Source organism: Stenella coeruleoalba (assembly GCF_951394435.1).
Source record: "Stenella coeruleoalba genome assembly, chromosome: 13".
In the NCBI taxonomy this organism is placed as follows: Eukaryota; Metazoa; Chordata; class Mammalia; order Artiodactyla; family Delphinidae; genus Stenella; species Stenella coeruleoalba.
Window position 1 is genome coordinate 13,019,542 of NC_137159.1, and position 15,429 is coordinate 13,034,970.

The 15,429-nt window shown below is 44.5% G+C and overlaps 1 protein-coding gene across 2 annotated transcripts in view; it reads right to left on the bottom strand.

The window, feature by feature from the left end:
* Positions 1-8,975: 8,975 nt before the first annotated feature.
* The window catches only part of RPIA (ribose 5-phosphate isomerase A), a 32,471-nt gene continuing 26,017 nt past the window's right edge, over positions 8,976-15,429 (bottom strand). For both annotated transcript variants that reach the window (XM_079940595.1, XM_079940594.1), the window contains one exon: positions 8,976-11,201. In XM_079940595.1, the coding sequence (XP_079796721.1) occupies positions 11,130-11,201 (72 nt within the window). In that variant the 3' untranslated portion in view covers positions 8,976-11,129. The remainder of the gene's footprint in view (positions 11,202-15,429) is intronic.

Here is a 15,429-nt window from a genome sequence, read left to right on the forward strand (position 1 = left end):
GCAGGAATCCCAGCCCAGCCCAGCCCAGCCTGCACTTCCAGCCATGAGAAAGCTCTGTGTACCCCGGGGAACAGGCAAAGATAAAGGTTAGGTGAACAGAGGTACCTTACTGTCAAGGTACTCATGTTGACCGCCAAAAAAAGTCCTCTGGCCACTCAGTAATGCAGCTCGAACTACTTTTGGCATTTCGCTGGTTAAGCAGCCCAAGCTGGTCTACCAGAATCAGTCACTTGAGGTGAGACAGTTTGAAGAAACAGCAGAAACTGCAAAATATGGAGCCTTGCACACAGCAATTTCAGGTCCACAGTCAAGGAAACGCCACGATGGATTCATACAGCATTTACTGTTATATGACATCTAGGGTTGAGAGTCTAACCAGTGACCACTGGCACCTCCAGGAAAGTCTCTTTAGGCCAAGCAAAATCAGTACAGTGGGGCTCAAGGTTCAACGGACACATGTGCCAAACACCCCAAAGGGACAACGAAAGTCCCTCCAGTTCCAGCGGTGCCTGTCTTGGCTTTCTCATGAATCTTGGCAATAGCTTGTCTAAAATGGAAGCGAGGGGCAGCTCTGAGACAGAGGCCTGAAAGAGACAAATCTCTTGGGGCCAGGCTAGTCAACAGAGCAACTCTCCCCTAGGGTCCCACTCTGCAAGGGCCGCCGGAAACCCCAGCCTGCCAGCCAGCCTGTGCGCTGGGCTGGCGTGCCCCCTGCTGGCTGCCATGAAGAGAGAACATCCAGCGCTAGGAGGAGCGCTCACTAAAGCCTGGAGCTTAATGAAAGAGACCCAGTATCTAAAACGCTGTTGTTTGACTGCATCACATCCATCCTTATGTACGTACTATCTTTGTAAGAATATCTGGCATCTCCCCTGAATATACTCACCATTGTTTTTAGTAATATTGTTTGGGTTCTTTAGAAAACACAAAAAAAACATGAAAGTAAAAGTCATATATAATTCCATCAGCAAAATATTAATTTGAACATCATTTAATAGGCACAATTTTCATCTAGTGGAGATCACGCTCCATCTACTGTCCCAGGCTCCACCGCCGACTGACTTCGGCTGGTTGGCGGATGGGAGGCACTGGCAAAAGCTTAGAGAGTGGGAATTAGGGTTAAAGCAAGGGCTTAGTCCCTCTCTGCTTCGGGGAGGAATTTTCCAGCAGTGGCTACATCTCCTCTGTGGTCCTAGCTTCTAACAAGTGCCCAGTTTCTGGGTTCTGGTAACACCACGTCCTCCAGCCCTGGGAGTGCAGTGGCCTGTGGCTGTCACTCATCTCTGAGTTGCTTTAACATAAGGATTGATTCTCTGCCCTTCCACCTCCTGTGAAGCATTTCCCATAATGAGTTCCCTTTGTCTGAAATGCCTAGAGTGGTTTACTTTTCTGACAAGGTCATGACTGACATATGTCACTCACATCTATAATTTTTGGTTAATTTATCCCTCAATATTATTCTATAAAGTTTTTCTGGTATCTTTCACTATTTACAAAACTTTCTTAATGGCTGCATAATATCTCATGACATCACACCTTAACTCATTTGTGTCATTCAAATTTCTAATGTTTGCTAGGTTATAACATTGGTATGAACATCTTTGTACATAAATTTCTATTTACATTTATAAGTATTTGATCAGACTAGATTCCTGGATGCAACTAAAAAGGATTGATTCATTTGAAGATTCTTGGTAAATATTGCCCCAAAATCCCCAGAAAGAAAGATTAGACCAGTTTTCAATCCTACCAGAGGTCTAAAGAGAGCTTGTCTCACCTTGCCCTCTGCAACACTGATTACCTTATTTGCTAATTTTATAAGCAAAAAAAAAAAAAAGGCATCTGGTGGTTACTGTTTTATCTTAGATGTGTTTTGTTTTTGTTGTTAGTGAGGTAGAACTTTTTAAATTTAGTTTATTTTATTTATTTTTGGCTGCATTGAGTCTTCGGTGCTGTGTGCAGGCTTTCCCTAGTTGCGGCGAGCGGGGGCTACTCTTCATTGTGGTGCGCGGGCCTCTCACTGCGGTGGCTTCTTTTGTTGTGGAGCACAGGCTCCAGGTGTGTGGGCTTCAGTAGTTGTGGCATGCAGGCTCAGTAGCTGTGGCTCACGGGCTCTAGAGCACAGGCTCAGCAGTTGTGGTGCATGGGCTTAGTTGCTTCGCGGCATGTAGGATCTTCCGGGACTAGGGCTCAAACCCATGTCCCCTGCACTGGCAGGCGGATTCTTAACCACTGAGCCACCAGGGAAGCCCCAGTGAGATAGAACTTTTTTGGGTGTTTATTAGCCATGTGCTTTTCCTCTTTGGTAAATTATCTATTTTACTATTTTACTGTACAGTCCTTACTGATTTTCTTATTGATTGGAGTATCAGGCAGAGTTCTTAGATATAAACAACAGAAGTTGGTTCTGGCTAAATTAGGCAGAAATGGGATTTATTTACAGGGTATAACGCAGCTCCAAAACGGATGGGAAAACTGAAAAATTAGGTTTAGAAAATAGAACCAAGGGTACCTGACACACTGGAAATATGGCCAAGATCTAACCGTAAAATGGTCTGAATAAGATGCTATATTGTTTTTGTTACCCTGAATGTCATTCCTGGCCTTACTGCCACCCACCACTGAATTCTGGATGCCGCCAGCAGAAGAACATCGTGTCTATTTCTCCACCTCTGTGAATCTGGGCTGGCATTTTGACTCGCTTTGAGCAATATAAGTGAGAGAGACATTGTACAATGTCTGAGAAAGCCTTCCAGCTTCCACATAAACACTCCTTCCTGGAATCCAGCCACCATGCTGTTAGGAAGCCCAAGACGGCCCAGGGAGAGTGAGCGGCCCAGGCATCTCCCAGACATTCCAGCCTCTGCCAAGCTTCCCCAGCTGCAGCCACATACAACAGCGATGAGCCATCCCCAGCAAGCTCTGCTCAATTTGCAGGACTGAGCAAATGAACGGTGGTGGTGGTTTTAAGCTACTACACCTTGAGGTGGTTTACTATGCAATAGATAGCTGGGACGCTGCCTTAAGGTTCAAGTCTTGGGCAGGGGCAGCCCACTGATCAAGCCTCAGTCCATGCCCTAGGAGGCAGGGAGTAGGAAGAATAGACATTTCAGCTGTGGTAGAAAGGGCAAGACATGCCTCACATCAAGTTCCCACAGTGAGGAATTCCCCAGATATATATAGGGGGTTCAGATGCTGGAGAAGGGGGAAAAAAAAAAATCTGCTAAACTCAGTACGTGCCTTTTATCTGCCTCTGCATATCTGCCTTTTATATATTGATCTTCCTCTACATTGATGATTGTGTCTCCTTCCCCAGAATCCTATTTCTTACTTCCACTTTATATCTCATCGTGTTTGGGGGGTTCCTAAACAATGGATCATTTTAACGGAAACACTTTGAAGGTAACTGGATTTAGGAAGCGCCAAAGTTCCTGCCCCCAGGGTAACTAGTGACGCTCAGAAAAAGTACCCACATGATATAGACCATTTCCTGGCATCTTGTACAACCCAGACTTGCTGTGTCCTGAAACTGTAAAGAAAACATTCTACCAGCCTTTAAAAAAAAAACACAAAGTCTTCAAATAAACTGGGAAGCCCTTCTGAACATTTTCTATAGACTCATCACTGATTTCTCCGGCCCAGACTCTGCCTTGTTCATCCCACCCTCCTCCCTGCCGCCAGCAATGACGGACCCTAAGTCTCCGCTGCCTAAATCCCCCACTGTCAGAATTAAGACCATAGTCCACTGCTGTGGTGAACATGGCCCTTCAGTAAGTGGTTTCTGCCTTCCCTTCTCTCAGCTCCTCCCCAAAGCCACCATCACCTGTCACCCATACAGAGCTCCTCGAGTTTATCCGTACCCACCAGGTCCTCACTAACCCTTGCCTTTGCACATTCTGTTCCCCCTCCATGGAATGCTTCTTTCCACTCTTCCCCCACCCACCACTGCCTACCTGGTGGTCTTTTACTCTTCCTTCAAGATTCAGCAGCTAGAACAACCACTTTAAAAAGTCACTAAAATATAAACAGTAAAAAAGAAAACAGAAAACAGAGGAATTAGAACAGTAGGCTTTAAAATTTATTTAAATCGAAAGAAGGAAGTACAAACAGACAAGGAGATAACAAAAAACATACATTCACACAAAAACTTGTACATCACTGTTCACAGCAGCATTACTCATAAAAAGTGGAAACAACCCAAGTGTCTATCAACTGACGAATAAATTAAATGTGGCATATTCATACAAGAGTATTCAGCATAAAAAAGAATGAAGTATCGATACACGCTCTAAGAATGAACAAGAACTGAAAACGTTATGCTAAATAAGACACAATGAGATCATATATTGTATGACTCCATTTATATGAAATTACAGAAGAGGCAAATCTATAGAGACAAGAAGTGAATTCATGGGACTTCCCTGGTGGTGCAGTGGTTAAGAACCCACCTGCTAATGCAAGGGGACGTGGGTTTGAGCCCTGGTCTGGGAAGATTCCACATGCCGTGGAGCAACTAAGCCCGTGCACCACAACTACTGAGCCTGCACTCTAGAACCCATGAGCCACAACTACTGAGCCGGCGTGACACAACTACTGAAGCCCACGCACCTAGAGGCCGTGTTCTGCAACGGGAGAAGCCACCGCAACGAGAAGCGCACGCACCACAACGAAGAGTAGCCCCCGCTCGCCGCAACTAGAAAGCCCACACGCAACGAAGACCCAATGCAGCCAAAAATAAATAAATAATTTTGAAAAAAGAGGTGAATTCATGGTTGCCTGGGACTGGGGGGTGTGGGTGGGAGGCACTGAGGGGAAACAGGGAGTTGCTGCTAATGGACAAGGGGTTTCTCTTTGGGTTGCTGGAAATGTTCTAGAATTGTAGCGACAGCTACACAACTCTCTGAATATACTACAAACTGAACTGTACACGTTAAGTGGGTGAATTGTATGGTATGTGAATTATATCTCAATAGAGCTGAAAAAAATTTTTTAAAGATACAACTAAATGACCACCTAGCCTACGAGGCTTTCCCTGACTTTCCCGAGCAGAACACACACATATACTCACACATCTCGATAATCCTACGTGGTACTTCACAGGGGCACCTAAAATTATTGTAACAATGTTTTCTTTCAGCAAATTCCAGAACAAAAGTTGGCAAGCCATTTTAAGAAAAATTTTATTATGGAAAATATCACACATCCAAAAGCAGAGAGCAGTGAACCCCATGTACCTATGACTCAGTTCATTGTTTCCCCATCCTATGCGCCCCCTAATTATTTTCAGCAAGCTATTTTTGCACGTCCCAATGCTCTTCATCGTGAGGCCCACGGAATCTAGAAAATATAAGCCCACAGCAGTCTAATGAGAATAAAACATTCGAGTGCTTTACGTGACAATAAGTGCTCTAGGCACTTGGCATGAATTAATTCATTTGATCCTCAAAATTACCCTAAAAGGTAACATTTTTATAGCCATTTTACACTGAGGAAATCAAGGCTTATGAGTGAAATAACTTATCCAAAAGTTAGTAAGTGCAAGAATGGAATTCCAAACCAAGGTTACTATCTTAATCATACTTACCTCTCTCAGCAAAAACAGTATACCTCAACTAAAATATTTAACTCAGAAGCTGAAGGAATGGTATTCTCTTTCCTGGAGTTAAGGCCACTTATAAGGTCAAAAAAGTCATCTGCTTGATGGGAATTCCCTGGTGGTCCAGTGGGTAGGACTCCACACTCCTAATACAGGAGGCCCGGGTTCGATCCCTGATAGGGGAACTAGATCCCACTTGCATGCACAACCGAGAGTCAACATGCCGCAACTAAGACCCAGCACAACCCAGATAGATAGATAGACAGATAGATAAAGAGATGCCAAAAAAAAAAATTGGGGCAACTGAGTGGAGCCCCTGGGGCGCCCTCTATTTGACTCAATGCTCTGTGGGCTTTAAAAAAAATCTAGGGCCACAGGAGAACCCAGGCTTACTCCTGTGAATCAAAGGAGGCTTTAAAAAGCCAGAACAAGGACAACACCAGAGCTCCACTTGAATTCTAGAACCTTGTTCCCCAATCCTATAGTCACTATTGAGAACCTGAAATGTGCCTAGTCCAAAATGAGATGTACCGAAGTAAAACATATATGATATTTTGAAGACTTAGTAAAAAAAAAAGAATGTAAAGTATCAACTATGTGTTAAAATAGTAATATTTTGGATTTGCTGGGTTAAATATTTTATTAAAATTAATTTGTCCTGTTTGGGGGTTTTTTGTTTTTTTTTAACCTTTTTAGCGTGGCTACTAGGACATTGAAAATAGCATATATGTGTCTCACATTTCCACTGGGCAGCGCTGTTCTCGACCATACCTGTACTGCCCTGGGTGCCAGCTCCCTGCGGGCTCTCGCCTTGTGAATGCTTCCACAAGTTCACAAAGAAACAGGAGGCAGCACCACTGGCACAGGAACATGGGCCAAGCAGAGCTAAACTCAGATCAGAGCTCTAATCTGAATTGAACTCATCAGAGACTGGAGACTGGCCTAACACTCCAGTAAGAACAGCTTCTGAAATAAAATGAGGATGCGTGCCACTCTCCTATTTGCAACTCAGGTTGGAACACCCTTGAATCTGGGAAGTCCCTCCAATGTGTTTCTGTCATCAGGGAGACATTTGGGGGTCTTATTGCCCATGGGCTGAAGCTGATAGAGATGCAGGCAGCCAGGGCTTCCATTCCCAGAGAAGCTGCTTCCTCTCCCACCTTGCTGCCGAGCAGAGATGTTCTCAGTGATGGAGTTTCAACACTGAATCAGGCTGCATAATGCATTGTCCACAGAACCCTGGGGGGGCCTTTGCAGGGAAGACCTTTCCCTTCCCCTCTGGATTCCACCTTACCACACTGCCCTCATTAACCATCACATTTCCATCCCTCTCAAAGCATCATGAAAGACATTTATTTGCAGAGGTCAACTTGGGCACATTTGAATGCGAGGCTATATTGGAGTGTTTTGCTGTCCTGCAACACAAGCTGGTTACTAAAAAAGCAAAGGCACTGAACCTGTGTCAAAAACATCATCTGATCACTGGGTTAGTGGAGAGTGAAGGCTGATGCAATCCTAAATCTGGCTGCATCCGCTGCTAGGTGGGACAGGAAGCGAGCAAACTTCATGGCACCAACGAAGTCTTTGAAGGCTAGAGTCACATCATAGGGTATCTGTGGCCTGACTCTTCCATCCCAGTGCCCAGGACACTGAAAGTACTCAGTACCTGTTAACCAAAGGGAAGGGAAGAGTAGCTCATAGAACACTCAGGTCTCCAGATCCTGGGGTCAGAAGATCCTGGGGAAGAGAAATGCAGCCCCTGACAGCTGGGAACTGGCCAGGCTCTAGAGCCCAGTCTTGGTGTCGCTAAGAGCTGGCCTGGCACCCCACAGCAAGGCTGCTGTGTTCTCCTGTGCATCATAAACAACATCACAGAACACCATCAGACAAAGCCACTGTGACTGTGAGGACAAACACGAGATGACTCCGTAATCATTTCATGTCTCCATAAAAGAGACAACGAAGGAACGTCATCCAAACCACAAACAGGACCAGACAGCCCCTCCCCTGGCTATTGAGTGACTGCTGCCGATCCCAACTTTAGCCTCACTCCGTTCTTCTTACCTTCACAGTAAAAATTAAGACGCCCGATCACAGAATTCTCCTTTTTTTTTTTTTTGCGGTACGCGGGCCTCTCACTGCTGTGGCCTCTCCCGTTGCGGAGCACAGGCTCCAGACGCGCAGGCTCAGCGGCCATGGCTCACGGGCCCAGCCGCTCCGCGGCAGGTGGGATCTTCCCGGACCGGGGCACGAACCTGTGTCCCCTGCATCGGCAGGCGGACTCTGAACCACTGCGCCACCAGGGAAGCCCTCTCCTGCTTCTTGATGACATCCATTCCAGTACAAAGCCCTCCCCCAAAGCCCCAGGCATAAGCCTAAATCCTCTAAGTCCTAACACCCTTGGACAGACTCCCCATGGCATGTGACATCCTTCACTCAATGGGTCAATAAAACCAATTTTGTTCAACTACACGTTCTGAAGAGTCTTTGGCTACAGGGAACTGACAACCCTTAGCCATAAACATCCTCCCCAGGCTAGCAGTGCCTATGGTTGCCACTTTGCGTATATCTTGGAAAGGGGAGAAAGGAAACAAGCATGGGAGGAGAGAAAATCAGTGATGGCATTAAGGACCAGCTCCTACAAGGGCCTTCCCACAGCCGACCCTAGGTTGTACAATGTCCTGCTCCTTTCTCCCGTTAAAAGAAAGCTCATTAGAGAACAGAAATTTATTAATAGTATAGGATTACCCATGAGTCTATACACATACAGACATACACAATAAACCATTCACTAACTTCAGTACTTTAACAAATTACAAATTACTTGTGATTCAAGTTACAAATGATGGATACAACAATTAAGAACACCAACCCTTCAGAGTCCTACAACCACCTGCAACTATGAGCCAGAAAAGCCTGGCCTGCTTTCCAGTGTATGACCTGAACAAGTTACTTAAACTGAGCCCGTTTCCCACTCCGCCAATGAAAAGAACAGACACCACCAAGTTGCTGTGAGACAACAGGCCAAAGGCCCAGGTCAGCACCTGCACACAGTGAGGACAGGTAGGGCTCTGTCACCAGTCTCACCTGATAACTTTTCCTACCTCGTGGCCCCTCCTCCTTACTGTGCTGACAATTCCTCTGTCAATCTGTCTCGCCCCAAAGGCTGGAAGCAGCTGGAGCACAGGAGGTGTCTCGTCTCTGTCCCCACCCTCCCCCGCCCGGGCCCCCAACTACTCCCCACTAAGAACTGGCACGTGATGGGGACTTGATTGAAAAACACTTGATGATTGAAGAGTATCAAAACTTGATGAGCTCTAGCTGAAACCAAAGTAGAATCGATCTGATTCAAATCCAAGTGATTGTTTTTCCCCTTTGATGTCTCCCAGAAAGGCGGCAGCTTAACTTGGTTATAAACTTTTCCCAAACACCGGACTTGCAGCTTGCCCTGTGCCCCTCCAACGGATCACAAGCCTGCAAATTGTGTCCATCCAACAAGATCACATTTACTAACAACTTTATTGAAGAAACTTTAATCAAAATTGACCTCTAGAACAAACTGCTGTATGCGTACCTGAAGCACAGCAGGTGTTTTTTTCTTCTTCACGAGAAGAAAAACCTCACATTCACACTTAAGGGAACTGCAGTTGGGTCACAGGTGTGAAGGTGTATGAAAGTCTCTGAGGATTTACGCGTACTGTGGAGCGTGCAGGCGTTTTTCAGAAGCCCAGTTTAACTTTGTTTATCTTTATGCCTTTATCTTTATGCCTTTATCTTTATGAATTTAATCCAAGAGCTTTAAAGGATCATTCCAAAAATCAGTTCTATCAAAAGTTTTCTCAGCTAAGACCTAGTGCCCATTTTGTGCAAAAATTACCTATCACCCAGACCAAAAGAGTCTTGGAGAAAAATAAAGCGCTCCTAACAATAGGTCTCCTAACAATGTGTGAGGCAACTATTTTTAATCAGCACCTTAAGAGTAAAGAAGAGAAGGAATTCAGCAAAGAAAGCCTCGTCAGTGCTCAGTCCTGATTGATTGACTTTTTTCCTGCAACTTGATTTCGCAGGAATTCCAATGCCACTAAGTTTGGCAGCTATAATCCAAGCTTCAGAACAGAGGCCAAGGCGAGTGAAATGACTGTCTAAGGATCGTGCGAAGTCAGCACATGGCGGGGGGGAATCAGGGCTCTCCGCACAAACACCTTTGCAACAGGATGGATTCCCGAGTCCCATCTAGAATCATCACTGAGCTGATCACAGCCTTTCCGTTCCCATCGGAGGCTTTCTGGACGGTTCACTGCTCGTTAGGCACACTGCGAAGATTACAGACCGGGAGAACACAGAGAAAAGTCAGGTTACCCACTTTACTGCTTTTCAGCTTCCAGGATCGAAAGTCTGACCGGTGTGAAACTTGGGGATAATTTGTGACTTTTGTTCAGCTGTGTCATCCTCTATTAATAAAGAAAACTAATGTCTTATTTGACAGAGGTCTCTGGAATAAAACTGACATCAAGCTCTCTCAGAAATAAAGGTAATATTTGTCTACTCTTTGGCTCAAGATTGCTTGAGTGAATTCTACCCCTTATCAAAGATCCGATGTAAAGTGGGTGAGCAAAACTGATTCCTATTTTACTGCAAAACTGACAAAAATTCTATAGTAAAGACGAACAGTCAAAACGGCACCATACTGTTTTATTTCAACCTTCAAACAATATAAAGAGGTAACAACTTCTGATGCCGAACCATGCAAATAACAATAAAGAAAAAAAATATTAACGACGAAAAGACAATCATTTAAAGGTGTTTCACAGCAGTGCTTTGGCAGTACTGGCAAGTACTTCCAGCCAATGGCTTCCAACAAGAGGGGTCTGAATGAACCCCCTGTTCTCGGCAAAAGAGCCCCCGTATTTTCCCCCTGGTGGTCTACACACTCTGAGTCACACACACCACACCCCTACGCTCACCGGATTTCTGTCATTCACATCTTACAACACGTAACTACGCACTGTGCGTCTGTACACAACAAAAACGAAAAATAAAACAGTGTGGTAGAAAAGTAAACAAACTCCAGTGTTTCCAGTAAGGCATCAGGGAATCGCTGCTGGCTGGGCCCTTCATCTCACCAGTTTAAAGAAAAGTTTGATTTACATTTCTCAGCAAACCCAATATTCAGAGGCTTCACCGTAACCAGCAGGCTCAAGGTAAAAGTTTAAAAGACAGTCCTCCTTTTTTTTGGTAAATGTTTCATATAAAACATGAAATCAAGTTCTACTTTATAAAAAAACAACTAAGTATTTTTAATAGTAAAAATATATATGTTTATATTTCTCTTTTTAAAAAGACATTTAATAACAATACTTCAGAAGACCAGATTTAACCCTCAACCCCCCACCCTGCCAAGTGTCCACCTGGCACAGATACATTAAGGCAAAGGCTCCTGGAGAGGCATGTCCGCCTCGGCGGCGGGCTGGGGACACAAGGGGAACACACTCCGCTCCTGCAGGGCCAGTTTAGAAAGGCTTCTCCCTCATGTTCACCGAGCCGTCCTGCATCCCAAAGTAGACTCTCTCCGCCATGTTGATGAACAGGCCCGTGTCCACCACGCCTGCAGGACGAAGGACGGGAGGGAGCATTAAGTTTCAGGTTCCCAAGGCAAGAAGAAAACCAGGATCACAGGGCAGGGTCCGTAGGAGCAACTACCATGAACAGCACTGGACAAAGAAATGACAAGTCTAAAGCCCTCCCTCCCTCGTGACAATGAAAAGAGATTCTGATTACTTTTATTTCTTCTTGCAATGCCTCCTCCCCTGCAGTCTTGGCTTTCCCTCTATACTCAGATGTGCAAAGCTTCTCCTGGCCTTCGGGCCTTTGCTCACACTGTTGCCTTAGTCTGGACTGGCCATCTTTTCAGAGAGGCCCCCCAGGACTACTCGAAGTACCCCCACTTCCAGTTATCCTCAATCACACTATCAGCCTTAGAACTTTCTCCCACAAAGGGCTGGAACATACGTGCAATGCATATACCACATCAAAATATATAAACTCTCCAAATCAATAAGACGACAGACAACCTAGTAGAAAAATGGGCAGAAGACTGGAAGAGGGACTCCCCTGGTGGCGCAGTGGTTGAGAATCCTTCTGCCAATGCAGGGGACACGGGTTCGAGCCCTGGTCCGGGAAGATCCCACATGCCGCGGAGCAAAACTAAGCCCGAGCACCTAAGAGCCCATGCTCTGCAACAAGAGAAGCCCACGCACAACAATGAAGAGTAGCCCCCGCTCGCCACAACTTAGAGAAAGCCCGTGTGCAGCAACGAAGACCCAAAAATAAATAGAAATTTTATTTATTTATTTATTAAAAAAAAAAGACTTAAAGAGGCACTTCACAAAAAAGGTTATCCAAAATGGCCAATAAACAGAGAAAACGGTGCTCAAACTAGTCAAAAGAGAATGCAAATTAAAACAAGACACCACAACACACTCACCAGAATGAGTATAATGAAATTTGACTAGAATGCAAAGACACTCCCACACGCTAACAGTAGGAGTAAATTGGCAAAACTACGTTGGAAAATGTCTGCTGGTACATCTTCTAAAGCTGAACATATTCATACCTGATGATCCAGCAATTCTACTCTTTGGTATATAAGGTATATATTAGGTATATATATGGCCCTCAAAAGACGTGTATGAGAACGTTCACAGCAGCACTTTTACTAATAGCTAAAAACTAGAAACACCCAAATGCCCGTAAGAGTAGAATGGATATACAAACTTTTTTCCAAACACATAAATATGATGGTATACTATTCAGTAGCGAGAATTAACTACAACTGTAAGCAACCTTCACTGAAAATATTTACGTATATACACATACTACAATGAGATAATACAGCAAATCCCCTACATGCGAACCTTCCAGTTGCGAACTTTCAAAGAGGTGAACGTGCGTTCGCATGTCCGATCACATAAGTTAGTTCACGTGTCTGGCATACATTGCTACATCCGTGCATCCTCTACAAGTGGTTGTGCTTTTGTGTACTTTACTGTAGAGTACTGCATAGAGTACAGTAGTATACTATCTTTGTTTCAAGCCCGGGATGTCTGGAAGCAAGGGTAAAAGCAGCAGTGATGTAGCTGGTACTACTGTACTTTTCAAGGTCCCGTACTGTAAGATGTTTTCTTGATTTTTTTGTTTGCTTTTTATGTATTATTTGTGTGAAAAGTATTATAAACCTATTACAGTGCAGTACTATATAGCCGATTGTGTTAGTTGGGCACCTAGGCTAACTTTGTTGGACTTATGAACAAATTGGACTTACAAATGCGCTCTTGGAACAGAACTCGTCCATATGCAGGGGACTTAACTATACTGTTCAACTATCGGAAAAAAAAAGTTTGGGAGTTCCCTGAGGTCCAGTGGTTAGGACTCCGAGCTCTCACTGCTGAGGGCGCAGGTTCGATCCCCGGTCAGGGAACTAAGATCCTGCATGCCACACAGCGCAACCAAAAATAAATAAATAAAATTAAAATTAAAAAAAAAAGTTTGATGGACCCAGTGTGTAGGGCAATTCTGCACCAACAGCAAAATCAGATACACTTATTCTCTGATCTGGTAATTCCCTTCTGAAAAAAAACAAAAACAAAAAAAACTGGAAACAAGTATCTGCTAGTGGGGATCTAGTTAAATAAATTATGTGATAGCCACCAAATGGAACGCCATGCAATTATTTAAAAAAAAAATGAGGAAGCTCTTCTGTGAACCATTACATAATAATCTTCAAGATGGGAAAAAGCAGGAAGCAAACCACTTGTCTAGTGTGCTGTCACTTATGTAAAAGGAGATGGGGGCGGGGGCTGATTTGCGTTTATGAAAGATCAACTCAAGAAGGACACACGACTTTGGCAGCACTGGCTGCCTCCAGACAGGGGGAAGGGCAAAGGGATAGAAGATAGACTTTTCACTGTTTACTTTTGTAATTTTGAACTACATATATTAAAAAGGATAAACAAAATTAAAATTTTCAAAGACAGCCCCCAATACATAAACAAATAAAATCATTTACCGGCAATAAAAAGCCATCAGGTAGAGAAAGGAGCTGCTGAAACACAAAGGTCTCCAGCACCACACTGGGCCGCCACAACTGGGGCCTCCCAAAGACATGCCAAGTGGCCACTCAAGACCCATCCTTTGCAAAAATTTTGTAATACAAGGTGACAGCTTCCACCTGATCCAAGAGAAAGCCATACTGGCTCCAGAAAAGACTTCAAAGAAAGCGCAGAGATGTATGGCAGCAGTCTAAGGTCTGACCTTAGAGCAAACTCTCTTCAGATTACTGAGATGCTGAGAGCGACTAACCCATTCCTACCCCCACCCTCCCAATTAGTGGAAAGGGCAGAGATGGCTCAGTGTGAACATGGGGGAAAGAACCTCTGCTCTGCGTGCAAACAATGGAACATCCAAGGGCGTGACCAGCCACGGACCGGTTTAACTGTCCTTTAAGTGTCCTCACATAAATGAACGTACATGGGACAAGGGCAGGGTGACAGGACAGACAGGATAGACAGGGAAACTTGCCCTCTTTTCCTCCCTTGATCATGGTCCAGCAGCAAGTATCTTAAGAGACCAAAGAGGAAGAGAAAAGAGAATGAGAAAGAGAACAAAACCTCACTGATGATCCTGGTGGCACTGCACTAAATAATTTAACATCTAGCTTCTCTTTTTTCGCTTTCTTCATTTTAAGTTCCTCATGAAACTCTGAACTTCTCTAGGATGTAGCGTCTACTTACTGAGGTGGAGAGCAAAGCGTGGGAGAAATCTGCTCACCAAGGAGATCTCAATGTCTCAATACACCAAGAAAGGTCTGAACAGGTGCAACAGAGCTACCTAGTGGGCACTGCAAGAAATCCACCTAGAGAGGAAGAGTACCGGCAATGGTGAGCTGTTTCCTGTGCGTCCCTGGGTTTGTCTGCATTATCATTCGGGGCTAATCCTCCCACGTTACTGACAGCGACCTCTATGGCTTCTCTTCCTCCTGCCTTCTTAGAAGGCTCTTTAGTTCTTCCACTAAAAAGTTAACACTAAGTAAGGGAATAAGCTTAATTCAACCCATCTTCTTTACATAGTAAATCTGGAAAAAGATTGTCAATAGAAGACTAAAATAGTAGAGTAAAGTAAGGTTGGAGAATTAGCTCTTTATTACATGTCTATATACTTTTCATTTTATATATTTATATGTATTTCATTCCCAAATAGCATGGGTAAATCAGAATGTAATCTAGCAACTTAATTGATGATGAAGACAGTATACTTCCTTCCTAGGGATGTACTCGTTCAACAAATATTTCCACGTGTGCTGAGCACCATTTTAACTCATTTACTCCTCCCAACAATCCTATGAGGTAGGCACTAACAGCAGACTCTTTTACAGAGGAAGAAACTGAGGCGCAGAGATTTAACTGACTGCACAAAGGTCATACTGATAGAGCAAGCCTGGGTTTGGATCCTTACCCAGGATGTCTGCTCCAGAATCCACCCCTAGCCACTACAATCTACTAAACTGACTTCACCTGCCCCATTAGCTTGCTCTGGCCCAAGAATACTTCCTGTCATGCAATATTCCCAGTTGGAATCTTAGTCGCTCGATATCGTAAGACTGATATCTCTCACATCTGCCTCCTCTTTTTAATCCCCTCGTATGAGCCCTCAGTACCACCTCTGGCCTGGACTCATAACTCACCTCGATACTGCCCACCCAGCCTTCACCCAGGGCCCGGATCCCTGGCACAAGGTGGACTGGAGACACCCCACTGCTCCAGATGTCCGTGTCACAC